This window comes from Lepisma saccharinum, chromosome 28 (genome assembly GCF_977018435.1).
Source record: "Lepisma saccharinum chromosome 28, izLepSacc3.1, whole genome shotgun sequence".
NCBI classification, from domain to species: Eukaryota; Metazoa; Arthropoda; class Insecta; order Zygentoma; family Lepismatidae; genus Lepisma; species Lepisma saccharinum.
The window spans coordinates 4263405-4278076 of NC_139256.1; the positions used below are offsets into that span (position 1 = coordinate 4263405).

A 14672-nucleotide genomic window follows, 5' to 3' on the forward strand; every position below is an offset into this window, starting at 1 on the left:
GTTTACACCGAAGTTAATAAGCCTAACACCATTGTCGGTGCGACGTTGCAAATTTAGACAGAGGGTCACAGAGGGCGGCACAGGGCGACCGTGCACTGGCGACTACTCCGGTGTCCGGACACATTTGGGGACAGACCGGTCAGCAATTCCGGTTAAAGTTGGATTTCAAGGCGAGCTCGTGTTTCCCCGGTGAGGGTGGAGACAACCAGTTCAACATTTTCCCCGCCATTTTTTCCCGCCAACTCAACTTCTCCCAGACCGGGAAGCTGGAGGACCTCAGGCCGAACCTCGCCATGATGACGGACGACAGGAGCATGGCGGACGACCGGGCGGCCGAGAAGAGGAAATGCGAGGATTTCACGTCCCTCTACGCCCTCCAGGACAGCGCTTCGACTCCGGCCGTCACCACGACTCCTGGTCCCACCCCTCCGGTCACACGCAACCTCACGGATCCGTCAGGTAAGTGCTCCAGCACGTGGCATGCTAATTGGCTTAATTGTTACCTTAATTGAATATTCTCTTCCCTTGACACGTCAATTAGATCATTGTTTTTGGTTTCCTAACATGTAGCAACGTACAATTGTATTTTTCTCTGATAAAACTTACCCCTGTGGCATTTCGTAATTTAACACTCTCATGTGGAACAACGACATTGTATTTGTTCTCGTGAGATAACGCTTTCATTTAGTTAGACATCACTGTATTTGTTCTCGTGAGATAACGCTCTTATTTAACTAAACATCATTGTATTTGTTCTCGTGAGATAACGCTCTAATTTAGCTAAACATCATTGTATTTGTTCTCGTGAGATAACGCTCTCATTTAGCTAAACATCATTTTGTTTGTTCTTCATGACACCACACACTTCTGTGCCTAAAGACCGCTGAATTTATTCTCGTGAGATAACATGCGCCTGTGGCAAAATACGACTGTATTTGTTCTATTGATGTAACACGCCCCTGTAGTTAAACAACATTTTATTTATTCTCATGGTATAACACGCTCCTGTGGCAAAATAATGGATTTATTCTTTTACTATAACACTCTCCTGTGACGAAAGTCCATTGCATTTGTTCTCGCGATATCACACGCTCCTGGAGCTAAGCAACATTGTGTGAAAGATCACTGTATTTGTTCTCTTGATATAACACGCTTCACTAGCTACGCGACATTTTATTTGTTCTCGTGGTATAACACTCTCCTCTAACTAAACAACAATGTATTTGTTCTCGTGCCTGTTCCTAAACACCATTCAGCTTGATCTTGTTTAAAATACGTTTACATGACAGTAAATTATTCAATTTCTTCCTATTACATGCTTCTGAAGCATTGCATGCAGCAACATACCATTATAACTATGTCGTTTGTGGCATTAAACGACCGCATTTGTTCCTCTGGTACAGGTAAGCTTCTGGAAGTTATAGGATAATTCAGTTTGGTACACCTATCCTTAACTGAGGAGCCAATGATGGCGGGCGTGCAACGCGGAGGGGCGGGGGATCTCTCTTATTCAATCTGAAGTTTTTCCTCTAGCAAATTCAGTTAGACGTGGGAGAAGCGAAAGGGGGAAGGGGGGCGTCTGCCTTTTGAGTGGAGAACGTGTTGAGCAGTTTTATTCGATTTGTCCGTGTTTATTAATAGAGTTACACTGCTCCGAGCCGCCTAACTATCCAATCAGGTCAAACTGAAGAATGCTAAGTGTGTTTCCTCACTGCTCCAGTTTCTTTGGCAGGCCCTTTTGTCCCGCAACACAATTACCCGCCTTCTGACGCTCTCTCGTTAGACTAACGCGGGAATTTAACTTGTTACGTCAAACTGGCCGTGTCGGCCGCCACGATTAACTGCATTAGCGGGGATTCCCCTGTGCTCGGCTGGTGCAAGCGGAGGAGCCAGACATAACATGGCATGCAACAGTGCCCTCTGTTGACGCTCCCGGGTTGAACCGCATTCGGACCGCTCTATTTCAAGACGTCTATTTTTTTTCTAGTTGCTCTATTGGCGACACAAGTAAGTTCTTTCATTGTGCTTTTGATTTTTTCCTGCGTGCAAGAAAGTAAGTGCATCGACATTTCTATAAATTTCTAGTGTGTTTTTAGGTTGTGATTAGTGGTCCCGGGTTCGATTCCCGGCGGAGGCACATTTGACTGTGGTTCGACTCGCACATTAAACTGGAGGTCAAGTCCCGATTAAGTGCACTTAACGACAAGTTTCATATTAGTGACCAACAGTCTCAAATTGCCGATTTTTTAATTCACTTTTTTTCTAGTACCACGACACTTTCTTTGGTCCCAAAAGTAGCACATTACGTCATACCATGCTATCGTTACTTTGCCCAAAACGTAACTCCTTACTTGGCGTTGAAAGTAATTGGCTAGTAACACTTTGCATTGCCGTACAATGTATAGGCTAGATACATTTAAGAATCATGTACACTGCATCTCTTCGCATACAGGTTCACACATGTGCATTTCTTGTTTAGCCAGCTCGGAGGTCCAGACCATTGATCAGTCTACTTTAGTTTCCGGGTTCGAGTCCCGATATGGCTGTTCTTTGTGAGTGTTCCTTCATCAGTTTCATCTTACAATCACCCATCTTCATCGTCACGATTAGCCAAAAGTAACTGAAATGCGACGTAAAATAACACAAATACACTAATACATGAGTATGTTGACACCACTGTCATTCAAGCTAGTGATATCTGAGAAAAAGTCAAACTTTTTTTTATTTGTATATTTTTTTTATATTTAGGCTTTGTTGTAAGGAAAGCATTGTCCAATTCGGGATTTACGGAGGTATAGCAAGTAAGTTAGCATTGCAATTACTTGTAATACAGAAAAGTAACAAATAAATTGTGTTACTTTACTCTTATCTGCGAATGTTACTGATTAAAATGATTTATGTGTGATTCAAATTTAAATATCTAATATAAATTTAACTGAAAAACAACAACAATATTATTATATCTACACCGTAAAAAGTTGACTGAAGAAATGATTATCTCAGACCGCCAATTTCCGCTACCATCCAACTACTGTCCAAAAGATGCCCATGGCAGCTTTTAGAATACTAAGAGCTATTATGTAATTTCCACAATTAATGTAATTTTAACTATTGTATAACACAATAGTAGTACGATTTCTACATCAAAAATAAGAAAGATTGCTAAAGTACAAGAAGACGGCCCGGGTGATAAAGCAGGGATTAAAACAGGCGAGATGTAAATTATGGATGAATATTACGAACTATTCATGCTAACGGAGCCCTACACAACAGAAATTTATACTCATCTATCACGCATTGCAAAATATGTATTAAAATTCAAGAAAAGGGTTGCGTCTAGTTGTAAATTAAAAGGCAGGTTCTTTAATTTTTAAGGATATCGTAAATTACACAGTAACTTCTTTTGTGTCTACAGCAATGACATTTTAGAACTATTATTGCTTCTGTAAGTTTTATCAATTGGACAGACACAGTACTTATTACATTTCTTACGTCTTGCGCCACGATTGGTGATTTTGATGAAACTGACGAAGTGACGTTCGCAGACCGTGGCTTCAAGCTGGAAACGTAATTGGGGAAAATTCTGAGCTGATCAGCCAACACTTGGACACCGAAGCATATTGTTTTTTTTTTCCTTGTTGTGACTTTTGTTTTAATTTGACCATAAATACCTTTGTTATTTTTTTGTCTACGAAAATATCATTTTTGAAACACTTCGAAAAACAGTGAAACTATGTTAAAGTTCCAGGAACCCTTACATTCTAATGGGTTCTATTGGGTTCCCCTGCAGGATCGGAAATTTTTTCTCACACAATTTAAATTAGGTCCAAGTCGCGTATTGTTTCATTGAAAACGGTCCTGGACCGTATTTAAATTGATCCTGAAACAAGGTTTCTGGACCGAATTGATATAGCCTACTTCAAACATAAAAAGATTCTTTACGGTCTTCAACCCATTTACACTTGCTGATTTTCTCTCCTTGTTGGGAATTGAATTTATTTACAATTCCTGAACCTTTAACAGCCCTGTTTACAAGTCCCAGTTATTCTCGCCTGGTAAGGATGCGTTTCGGGTTCAAACCTTCAAACACTGGATCCTATGGTTGGGTCTTGTCTCAATCCTTCAGAATCACACTGATATCTAAATTCGGATAAAGTTTAGATCTTACTAAATTGTACTAAGTTAGCCGAGTGGAGTGGTTAGTGCAGCGTGCTACAACGCCAGAGGTTCCAGGTTTGATTTCCGACACACATCCTCGTCGCGATTAACCAAAAGTGGAAAAAGCGAAGTAAAATAATCTAACCCAATCAATCAAACGTGTACCAAATTATTTGGGAGAACGACAATCAGAGTTTGGAAGTTACATTTACTTTTTCAAATAAGCTTAACTATAATTAGAAAAATTTGCAATATTTAACCGTTAAAATTTAATATTTAACAACCTGCCTGTTTATTTACAAGTGAACTCAACCGTTCTTTATTCAAATTTTAGTCTAATATATTTCGATGCATAAATATTACATTATGGATTAACTATGCAATGGCTTTCAACTCATCAAAGATGGTCACGGTAATTTCTTTTACGAAAGTTGGATAGCAGGGGAAATTACTTTTTCAATCTAGTAATTGTAACTGGGCTATCTTTCAAGTAACTAGTGACGAAATAAATAGTTACATTTACTCTTAGTTTATTGTAGATTTCAAAAGTCACGAACAAAATTATGAATTGGTAAAAAAAAACTATGAGAAATCAAATTGAAAAGTTCATGTATCCATTTATCATGAGCAAATGCTTTGCATCATTTTCGAGTGTAAGGATTTACTTTCAATTTTTTCCTCTATATTTAATATTTAAGCACATTAGTTTTATCATAGTTTCGTGGGAATTAGTTTTTTTTCATCAGCAGGCCCCGGATTTTTGATGAAATTACTTTCTTTCCTTTCGCAAAATGAGAAATGTCGGCATTATGACATTAGGAATTCATATATATGAATCTCATTTTACATATTTTTGAGGTATGTTACTTATTTTGCCTTTAGAATACATATTTGCACAGAAAAGGCAGTATTTGCGTTTATATGCATCTTTCACAAGGCCACGCCGAAAACCGTTGTCATTCACATTATCAATCTTATTTAGCACGTTACACTTTTGTTTCGAGGGAACTTCTTATAATATATTTTAAAAAATGAGAAATTAAATTTAGTAGACCCTAAATAAATTTTTTTTACTGTCAAGAACCTAAGAAAATCACAAGAATTACGGAAAATACCGAAAACTAAGAAAACATATTACACATTTCAATATCGGTACTTACATATTTTTTACATTTTTTAGTGATTTTTCTGCATATTTTGCAAAGTGTAAACAGTCATTACATAATGAACCTAATTAATGCAATTTTAATTATTCACTTTTTGAAAATATACATTTATGGTGCATGCAAGTAAAATTGATAATTATTATTTACCTTTATGCATGAAAAATATTCTAATGTAAGTAAAATACTGTTGTGTCCCGTTTTTGTAATTGTACAGGCAGGCTGTAAATTTTAAACAGTATTACATTGTAAATTTTACAGTAAATTCTAACAGTGACCAGTGACAAGTTATACATAATGTAGAACTTGGAGTTATTTTTAAATGACTTGAGCTATTTTTGAGCAAACTAAGTGTAAGTAGCTTTTGAAAAGTAATTTTGCAACACTGCTGAGAATTACATTCGACGTTATGTAATAGACATATATTTTTGTGTACGCAAAACTACTATTTGGACAATAGACAGAAAGTATCCACACCTATTTCAGCCGAATTCTTAAGAATAGTTTCTAACAGACCAATTTTTCTAGAATTTTAGAGTATCGTGGCACGCAGAACTTGAAATGCACCAGATCAAACTTGCATTTTTGGCGCAAATGGTACACTTAAATGTGCGATTTTGGATTCTTTCAGACGATCTTTTCTGTTAGGTACAGTTCATGATAGCAGCTGAATAAGGCATCTCTTCCGTTTGTTTCTCCTGGTAGGAATTTATTTTTATCCGTCTAATTAGATCATTTTATGTACTTTATTCTGTTACTCGAGAGGGGGGGATTTGCTGGGGTTCACCCCTTGTGTAATAATAATTTTAAAAGAGTGAGAGTAAACGTAAATGTGCCAAAAGAGAAATTATGCTTTAGAAGACAATCAAGTTTGCTTCAGTTACTGTTATTAAAGTGGCCAAGGTCTCTCCGATGGCTTAGTGGTAACGTTGTCGCCGTGTAATCAAGGTCTTCCAAGTTCGACACCCGGCGTAGGTATATAGTTGTTCGAATCCGACTTTAAACTGTAGATCCAGTCCCGTTTATCTCATCCATGCATAAAGTGGACTTAACACAAAAACTCTGTAGGAGTGGTCAGAACTTTTTGTTGCAGAAGTCAGGCTCTTTATATAAAAGAATAATAATAAACTATTCATTTATTGTAAATTAATTATTATTATCCTTGTCCTATTCCGTGGTCGGAAGTCGGTGAAAAATCTATAGCACTTCAGACAGAACCACAAAACATTGTTGTTGTTTTTTTTTAAAAAAAGTGTACTTTGTGGGGCTATTGGTCATTTGTTACTATTTTTGTAAGTTTTTATTGCATTTTTATGATTTCTTAAGTATTCTAAAACTGAAAGCGAAGAAAAAGGGGAGCACCCCTGAAGACGCCCAACCTCCACCCGTATACATTCAGGGGTAGGCACTAAATGCCCTGGTGCCTTTAAAATAAACCAGGCCGTCAGATCCGCAGAATTTCGGTTCCCCCGTTTTTCATTTCTTCCTTTTTTATTGATGCTTTCAATTATACATGTTTGAGGCGATAACCCACCACTGGTTAACTTCTCATGGATAGTGTGGACCAAGATTGTTTCGGCGTACCAGAAACGAGCTTGGTTTACAGTTAAGATTTTGTGCTAGTAGAGCAATAAAATAGGAATATTCGTTATGTTAGTAATAGAACAAGGTGTAATGTGTTATGACAGGGGGAGTAGGACGAATGTTATTTCTTGAAGGATATTAAATAAGTTTGTCTCTAAAATGTGAGAGTTAGTAAATAAAAACAAAACTTCTATAACTGAATTTTGCTCCTTCATGGGATTTCTTTGTATTTCTGGTTTTTCTTGTTTCAATGCTTTATGTACGTATATGTATGTATGTACGCATAGCTATATATAAATGCTCTTTGTGCGGGGAGGGAGAGACGGACAAGCATATTTTATCTGCCTGCCCTTCTACACGCGTGATATGCGAGACAAGCAGGTTAAAAACGTAACAGGGAGGGAAATAATGGAAGTGGTAGAAGATAGAAGAGGAATCATAAGTGAGATAGTGCAACGAGTTGGGAGATATTCCTGGGAAGTGAGAGAACAACGAGGAAAGGCGATAGCGGATACCGATAAGAGCGAAGAAACCGCACAAAGCAACCTTAGCTTATAATACGTGGACTGTGGAACCAGCATTGTGCAATATATATATATATATATGTTTGTTTGTATTTGTTTCATATTTTCAAACATTTGTCAAAAGAATAACCAAGATGAATCAACATGTAGTGCGTACAGCCAACGGCTCGCACATAGAAGTTCAAATATACAAATATATAAAACATGTATGTGTATGTGCTTGTTTAATATTCTGAGATGGGTGTAAGCGGTGACCTTTCACCGCTTACACCCTGGACTGCATTTTGCAGACTAACGAGGCTCTGGCGACTGGCCCTATGGCCAGTATAATTCTATATGTTGCCACATCCCGAAGAGGGTGACACCAGTCCAGAGTAAAACATGAGATTCTCAGGGCAACTAAAACTGATAGATAACTTATTACAGAAGGAGAAAGGAAACAAAGGAAACAACTTGTTTAACCTACTACGAAAGGTACGATGCACCGTATATTCTTAATTTTCATATTTTTCATATTTTTATATTTTCATATTTATATACAGGATTGTATTTAAAGCTGTCTCTTTGTTTCTTGGTCACACATATCTCTATTAAACATATTTCATCCACTGAAAGGCTTCTTCTTCTTTCTGGATACGTGATGAACTTCTTCTTCTATTTGGCTAATGAGCTTCTTCTTCTTCTTCTTTCTGGATACGTGAAAGACTTCCTCATCTTCTATCTTTAATCGGCTGATTCCTCTGTTGGTTAAGAGGCTTCTTCTTCTATCAAGTGGTTAACAGACTTTTTCTTCTATCGATTGGTTGATAGGCTTCCTCTTCTACTAGTCGAGAGTCTTCTTCTACTAATCAATATACTCATTCTTCCATTCGTTAGTAGATTTCTTCTTCTATTGATCAATATAGCTACTTTTTCTTAACTTCTTCTTCTATTATTTAATACACTTCTTCTATTTGTCAATAGGTTTCTTCTTCTATTAATTAATATAATTCTTCTTATACTTCTTCAATATATTTATTCTCACATTGATTACTAAACTTCTTCTATTAGTTAATAGACGAAATTTTCTATTGGTTAATAGACTTCTTCTACTAATCGATAGTCTTCTTCTTCTACTAATCAATATACTTATTCTTCTATAAACTTCTTCTACTAGTCGATAATTTTCTTCTTCTGCTAACCATTATACTTATTCTTCAATTGATGAAATTATGTCTTTCATATATTTATTCTTCTAGTAAATATATATCTTATTTACAAAAGCACCTCTATCCAAAACTCTTTCATCTATTAGACATTGGATTGATTCCCGTATCTTCCCTGCTATATTGCCCTTCTTTTTTGGGCTTTATCAAAGATACAACAATAATTCGAGTCAATATTTTGCTGCGCAATAGCCTAATACAAGCATAAAAAAGGGGGTTAATCGAAGGGCGCTGCTTGTTCCGCGCTCGACCTCGATCCGGGTCAGCAATATATGCGCCGCCACGGAAGTGCTTGGGGGCCGCCACTGAGTTGGCGCCGCACCGGGGAAAACAACCAAAAAGGTCTAGTGGAAAAACTCCTTCCCACTAAGACGGTAGAGAATATGAAATTGTAATCGCTTTTTAACTTCATTAATCTTTACGTACAATCGCATATGCTGCACGTGTCGATCATTTCTTTATCTCGCCTTTATCCATCTCCATTGTTTTTCTCAGTTCATAAATTTATGTAAGCACAATTAATTTCAGTTCACCAAACACTTCCATTCAATTCGCGTGCGCATTGTTACTATAGTCTGCGATCCTAATATTTCTTCCGCGTGCTGCCATCTATGATTCCTTATTTCAATCATTGGCCATATGGTTTACATGTGCGTGTACGTAAGAGTGTTGTCCTGTTTTTTTTGTCCATATGTGTGCTGCGTTCCCTTTACAGCCTCAGCGTTTAACGAAAGTCAGAATGTTATAATATTTTAGTAACACCACGTTGCAATTATGCTATTTTAGTTATGGTAAGGGGCTGGACCCCGTATAACGTGACGGGTGCAAAGTAGCCTTAGTGCTGACGCACCCAAGATTTTGAATTCAAATTCAAAATATTCTGAGCGGTTACTGAAACCATGCTTACGTGATTCTCCTTTTTGTAGCCACCACACAGAGAAGTGACGACACGAATGTGCATGTCCCTACCAAAAAAAAACGTTGCATTCTGTTTTTGTAAATTAATGTTTTTCGTGTATTTTTTGAATTTACCGTGGATGTCTAGCTTTGCTGATTCTTCACCACGACCATTGTCGTACACAGAGGGGAGGCTCAGGGGGTCACAACCCCCTCCAAAATTTTGAGAAAATCGATATTTTCAAATAAAAACAGTGAAGAACTCGGGGGAAAACATAGTACTAAATTCAAACCTGCTAAAATGATTTCCCAGATTTATGATAATGGAGAGTTCTAAATATATGGAATATCTTATTGTATATGCCGCCTCCATAAAAGGCAGCTATGTAAAAGCCACTTTTACAATTACAGCGCCCCCCCAAAAGAAAAAATCCTCTCACCTCGTCAGGTACCTCTTACGCCACATTACACTCAAAGCATTAATAACAGTCTCGAGGTACAGTAAAAGACATAAAAAGTACCTCGAGTGCCGTGGTGGGAAATAGCGGAAGATTGCTATAGATAAGTACTTTGAGGTTCCCGGGTTCGATTCCCGGTGGAGGCACATATTGGTTCGGATCCCACTTTAAACTGTAGGTCCAGCCCCGATTAGCCTTTCTGCGCATAAAGTGAACTTATAAACAAACTGAAAAAGTATTTTTGATTTTTCTCAAATCATAACCCAACGCCTGAACTTTGGATACCGTGATGTTTATTCTATTTACATATACGTATGTATATGGTATACCAAATAACCAAATGTTTTGAAACTAAATATATCCGGTCTTATTAAATTAATTAATAAACATATTCTACATAAAACAGGGTCAAGTAACGATCCCATATAGGCCTAACACAAATGTTACGGTAACTTCTACACCGTAAAAGTTGATGGAAGAAATCACGGTCTAACCGTCAATTGCCGTGGAAATTGCTAGATTCAGGCATAAACAGGAAGTTTGTGTGCGTACGCACACACACACATTCACACACACACACACCTACACACCCACACACATATTCATATATACATCTACTCTCTTTCTGCAGGATTGTGCAGACCGACTTTTGGTCTAGAAATTTTCCCAAGTCACGATTTTAGAAACCATCAAAATTCGTTTTTCCCCGACTATAAGCTGGGATATTTTAGGGACGAGAAATGATCGAAATTTCCCGACCCACAATTTCTAATTGTACATACTGTTTCCCTTTCCTGTAATTGTTTTTGCATTTCTGGATTAAAACTGCTATTTCCAAGAAGTTTGAGGCACTTACAATGCAGAAATATCCAGAATTCACAGGCCTGGATGTGCACTGTGATATACAGTGGCATCCATGAGTATTGCCGTGCAAATTGTCCATCACCATGTTCGTGCACTTTATTTGACCCAATAACTTCAAGAATTAAAAGAAAATTCTAAGCAAACTGTTGGCAACTTCTGTACCAGCATATATAAAAATATATCGCTTAAAAACACATAGGATGTAAGAGAGAAATTAATGAAAATAGTTAATTTGCACGGTAATACTCATGGATTCCACTGTACCTGCTACTGCACAGGTATTTCGGAGGAGTTGAACGCCCATCACCATTTATTAAGTCCCAGCTCCACATTTTTAGGCGGATAATAGGCCTTGGTGTGTATTAAAGGGAAACAAGAGGATATAGACCACGTGATCACTGGAAGAAAGCCGATTGGCGAGTTGATGAAAGATCCGCTTGCACCCCGTTCTTTTTCGCGGTTACACCAGAATGAGGGATGCACACAGGGTTATCAATAATGCAGCATAGCAATATCACCGCCAAAGCCTCAGGAAATGAATATTTAACAAAACCATTAGCGGCTGCTATCACCCTCCCCCTCCTCCTTCATTCGGTGCGGTGAAAATAAAGCTGAAACTCTCTTCCTTTTTATAGAGAAAGTGGTTCTATCTTAACTATTGTTGTCAATATCTGAGTGAATGATTTATTATGAATTTATTTTATCTTATCCTACAGACAAAGTGCCTTCCCGATGGCGCAGTGGTAGCGTCGTCGCCTTGAAATCAAGATGTCCCGGATTCGATACCCGGTGGAGGCACATACTGGTTCGGATCTATGAGCAGCTTCTTATTGCACTTCCTTTACAATTATTCACTAAGAAATATAGTCCTTCATTAGGACACAAGGCTTGCAACTGAAGTCGGTCTATTAACCTAGCAGAAATATAATGATATGGCAGTGGAAGACTTAAGCGTAAAACTGTAGGTTTAGATAAATTATACATAAAAGGCTTGAAGGGCTTCAGACTACATAAATAATGATTATAAGAGTATTTACCCCCAATATAAATACAATAAATAATATAGAAACAATCAAATTATCCAATTAAATCTTTACATAATTTAGACTTCCTTATACACGTTATTTAACCAAAAAGAGATTATAGTAATTTCATTTTAATATTAATTTCCCCCCAAAAGACCTATCTCTGAATAGAACAAAGTGTGCAGTGCTTTAACTAAAAATTAGTAATGTGCGTCTACGCGTAAACAACGATAGTCTACATTCTACACGTAGACTATTTTATACACGTATTTTACGTAATCTATGTAAACAACATAGCGAAAAGTGATAACTTAGCAAAGGGCGCCGTGGAAGTAGAACAAAATAATATTGCGTATCAGTTGCTGATGTGTAAAGAAAACTTTTCATACTCTTCCTTCCAAATTCGAACAATTTCTCACCTAGGAAGAAACCTAACATAGGAAATATTCTAGTGTTTTATGGGAAGAAGACCACTCTTGCCTCACGACTGCCATCTCTTGTTGTTTTTTGCATACTAATTTTCTTCTTCCATAGTTGATAATAGACGAGAAGAGAAATTTTGTTGTAAATAGGATTCTTTTCATTTCGTTAGGAACCAATATAGTTCAATATGTCACTTTCTCTTCATGAAACCTTTGAAAATTAATTTTAATGCACTGTAGATTGTCTACGTAGTCTATGTAAACTACAACCCAATGTAATATACGCGTAGATTACGTGTAGACAACGCATGTAGACGTAAACTTATAGTCTACTGCACATCACTGCTAAAAATCCAACTAAATACTCTACACAAAAACTTACTCCACTTAACGTGTTTTAACCTCTGCTAATCAGTGGGTAGAGTGCGCGTCAAATCTCCTGCATATGGCGGTAGCCAATAGCAGCGTACTGCAGCGGTGCCATGTCGAAATCTTACACGGAAAAGAGACAGCGTGGTTGAGCGAAACGCCTTGTCACGGAGAGCACGGCAACGCCGCACGTCTGTGATTCGCTGGTGCTGTTCAGCCGTTAAAGGCCATATGCAGGAGATTTGACGTGCACTATAGTGAAGTTCCCACACGAAGCTTGCTTTCCTTCGACCTCTGGAATTTCAGCCACGCCTCTTTTTTCAAATTAAAGCCATCTGGTGGCAAACTAACTAAACCTTTCTTTTTTTTCACTTTTAGCCCTACTACTTGCATATGGTTATAGATCCCACTTTAAACTGTAGGTCCAGTCCGTCTTACTGTGCATAAAGTGGACTTAAAACACCAACTCATCAATCAATCATGAGAAAGCACTCAAGTCAGACCCTTCCCAGGTTCGAATACTGGTTCTGTGAGACCGTCCCTTTATCAATTAATCATATATTACTTTCCTCAGACAGTTTTTACCTTCCCAACGATTTATCATTCATTATGAGAAATGATGACTGAGTTTTAGCAAATGTTTTTACGTTTTACTGTTTATGAGGAAGTGTTTGTCTTACCTTTTGTTATTGATGTTTGTCGTGTGCAAATCTTTTTATACTTGCATTTTTAACCTTTTTCCAGGAGCTCTTTACACCCCTTTTTTAAGTTTAACGTAAGGGTTGTAAATAAGGGGATTTTTCCTCGTATACTCATGAGGGTGCAAAATGGCCGACACACCCAAAAATTTTAATTCATTCATTGATTCATCACTATCATCCTCATCTTCGCGATTAGCCAAAGGTGGCAGAAAGCTGAGTAAAATAAACCAAATCAATCAAGTCAGACCTGTAACGAAGGGTAGGGCTTTATCGAGAATTTACCTGGTGGTGTAAGTTCGTATTTAGTAGTGTAATGGTAAATTTAGAGCCAAAATGAACATAAATGTATTATTTACTTATTTATTTTCACCTATAACAGAGCTTTGGCTTACATAACAATTCAAAAATTACAATTTCAACAATACAAAACAAAAGAAGAAGAAAGATAGCAAAACTACATTAATCATTGCGTAAAGAATACTAGCACAAATTTTATACAAAACATAAATCTAAAAATGACATTTACAGGTTAGGTTAGGTTAGAGATATAAGAAGATACATATCTATATGCAGACATACACATGTATATACTCATATATAAACAAATATACATACATACGGGCATAATTATATTTACAAACATAACAATGTACACAGAAAACATCTATAATTGTTTGATTTGTTCATGACGTTCTTCGGACAGACAGGAACTGCTTGAATGGCATAGCGAAGTCCAAGTCTCCACCGTTTCTGACTATTTCATTGTATTTAATACACAGTCTTAGAATGGGCGAATTCTGGTGCGATTTGCCGTAATAAAAAGGCTGCCTGAACCGTAACATGTCCTTCTTAGCATTAAAGTTAATGTTTGGAAGAGACTTGGACTGTCGACCAGCCCGTTACTAACTTATATAAAAAATAATTGATGTGATACCACTCTCCAAAGGTGTAACATTGATTTCATTGAGTAGTTGTTTATATAATACCTGATCCTGAAAAGATGAATTTTTGTATTTTTTGTAATACAAGTACCGAACAAATTTATTCTGAATTATTTCTATCTTTTTGCTATTATATTGAGTGTAAGGTGACCGCGCTACACTTGCATATTCTAATTTGGTTTGAACAAGGCTTCTCAGTGCTCTTTCACTATGCATGTCTTATGAATTTCTAATTAAGAACCCTGAAGTTCTGTAAGCATCATTACAAATCTGATCAATATGTGTTCCAAAAGATAATTTGGTATTTAATGTAACTCCCAAGTCATTTATCTGATTTACTCTTTGTAATGCATGATTATTC

At 37.1% G+C, this 14672-nt stretch overlaps 1 protein-coding gene across 1 annotated transcript in view; it reads left to right on the forward strand.

Moving 5' to 3' along the window:
* The first annotated feature begins 296 nt into the window (after nt 1-296).
* Nucleotides 297-14672, forward strand: part of LOC145980575 (homeobox protein unc-42-like) — a 148567-nt gene continuing 134191 nt past the window's right edge. The window contains exon 1 of the mRNA XM_083113609.1: nt 297-459. Coding sequence (XP_082969735.1) covers nt 297-459 — 163 coding nt within the window. The remainder of the gene's footprint in view (nt 460-14672) is intronic.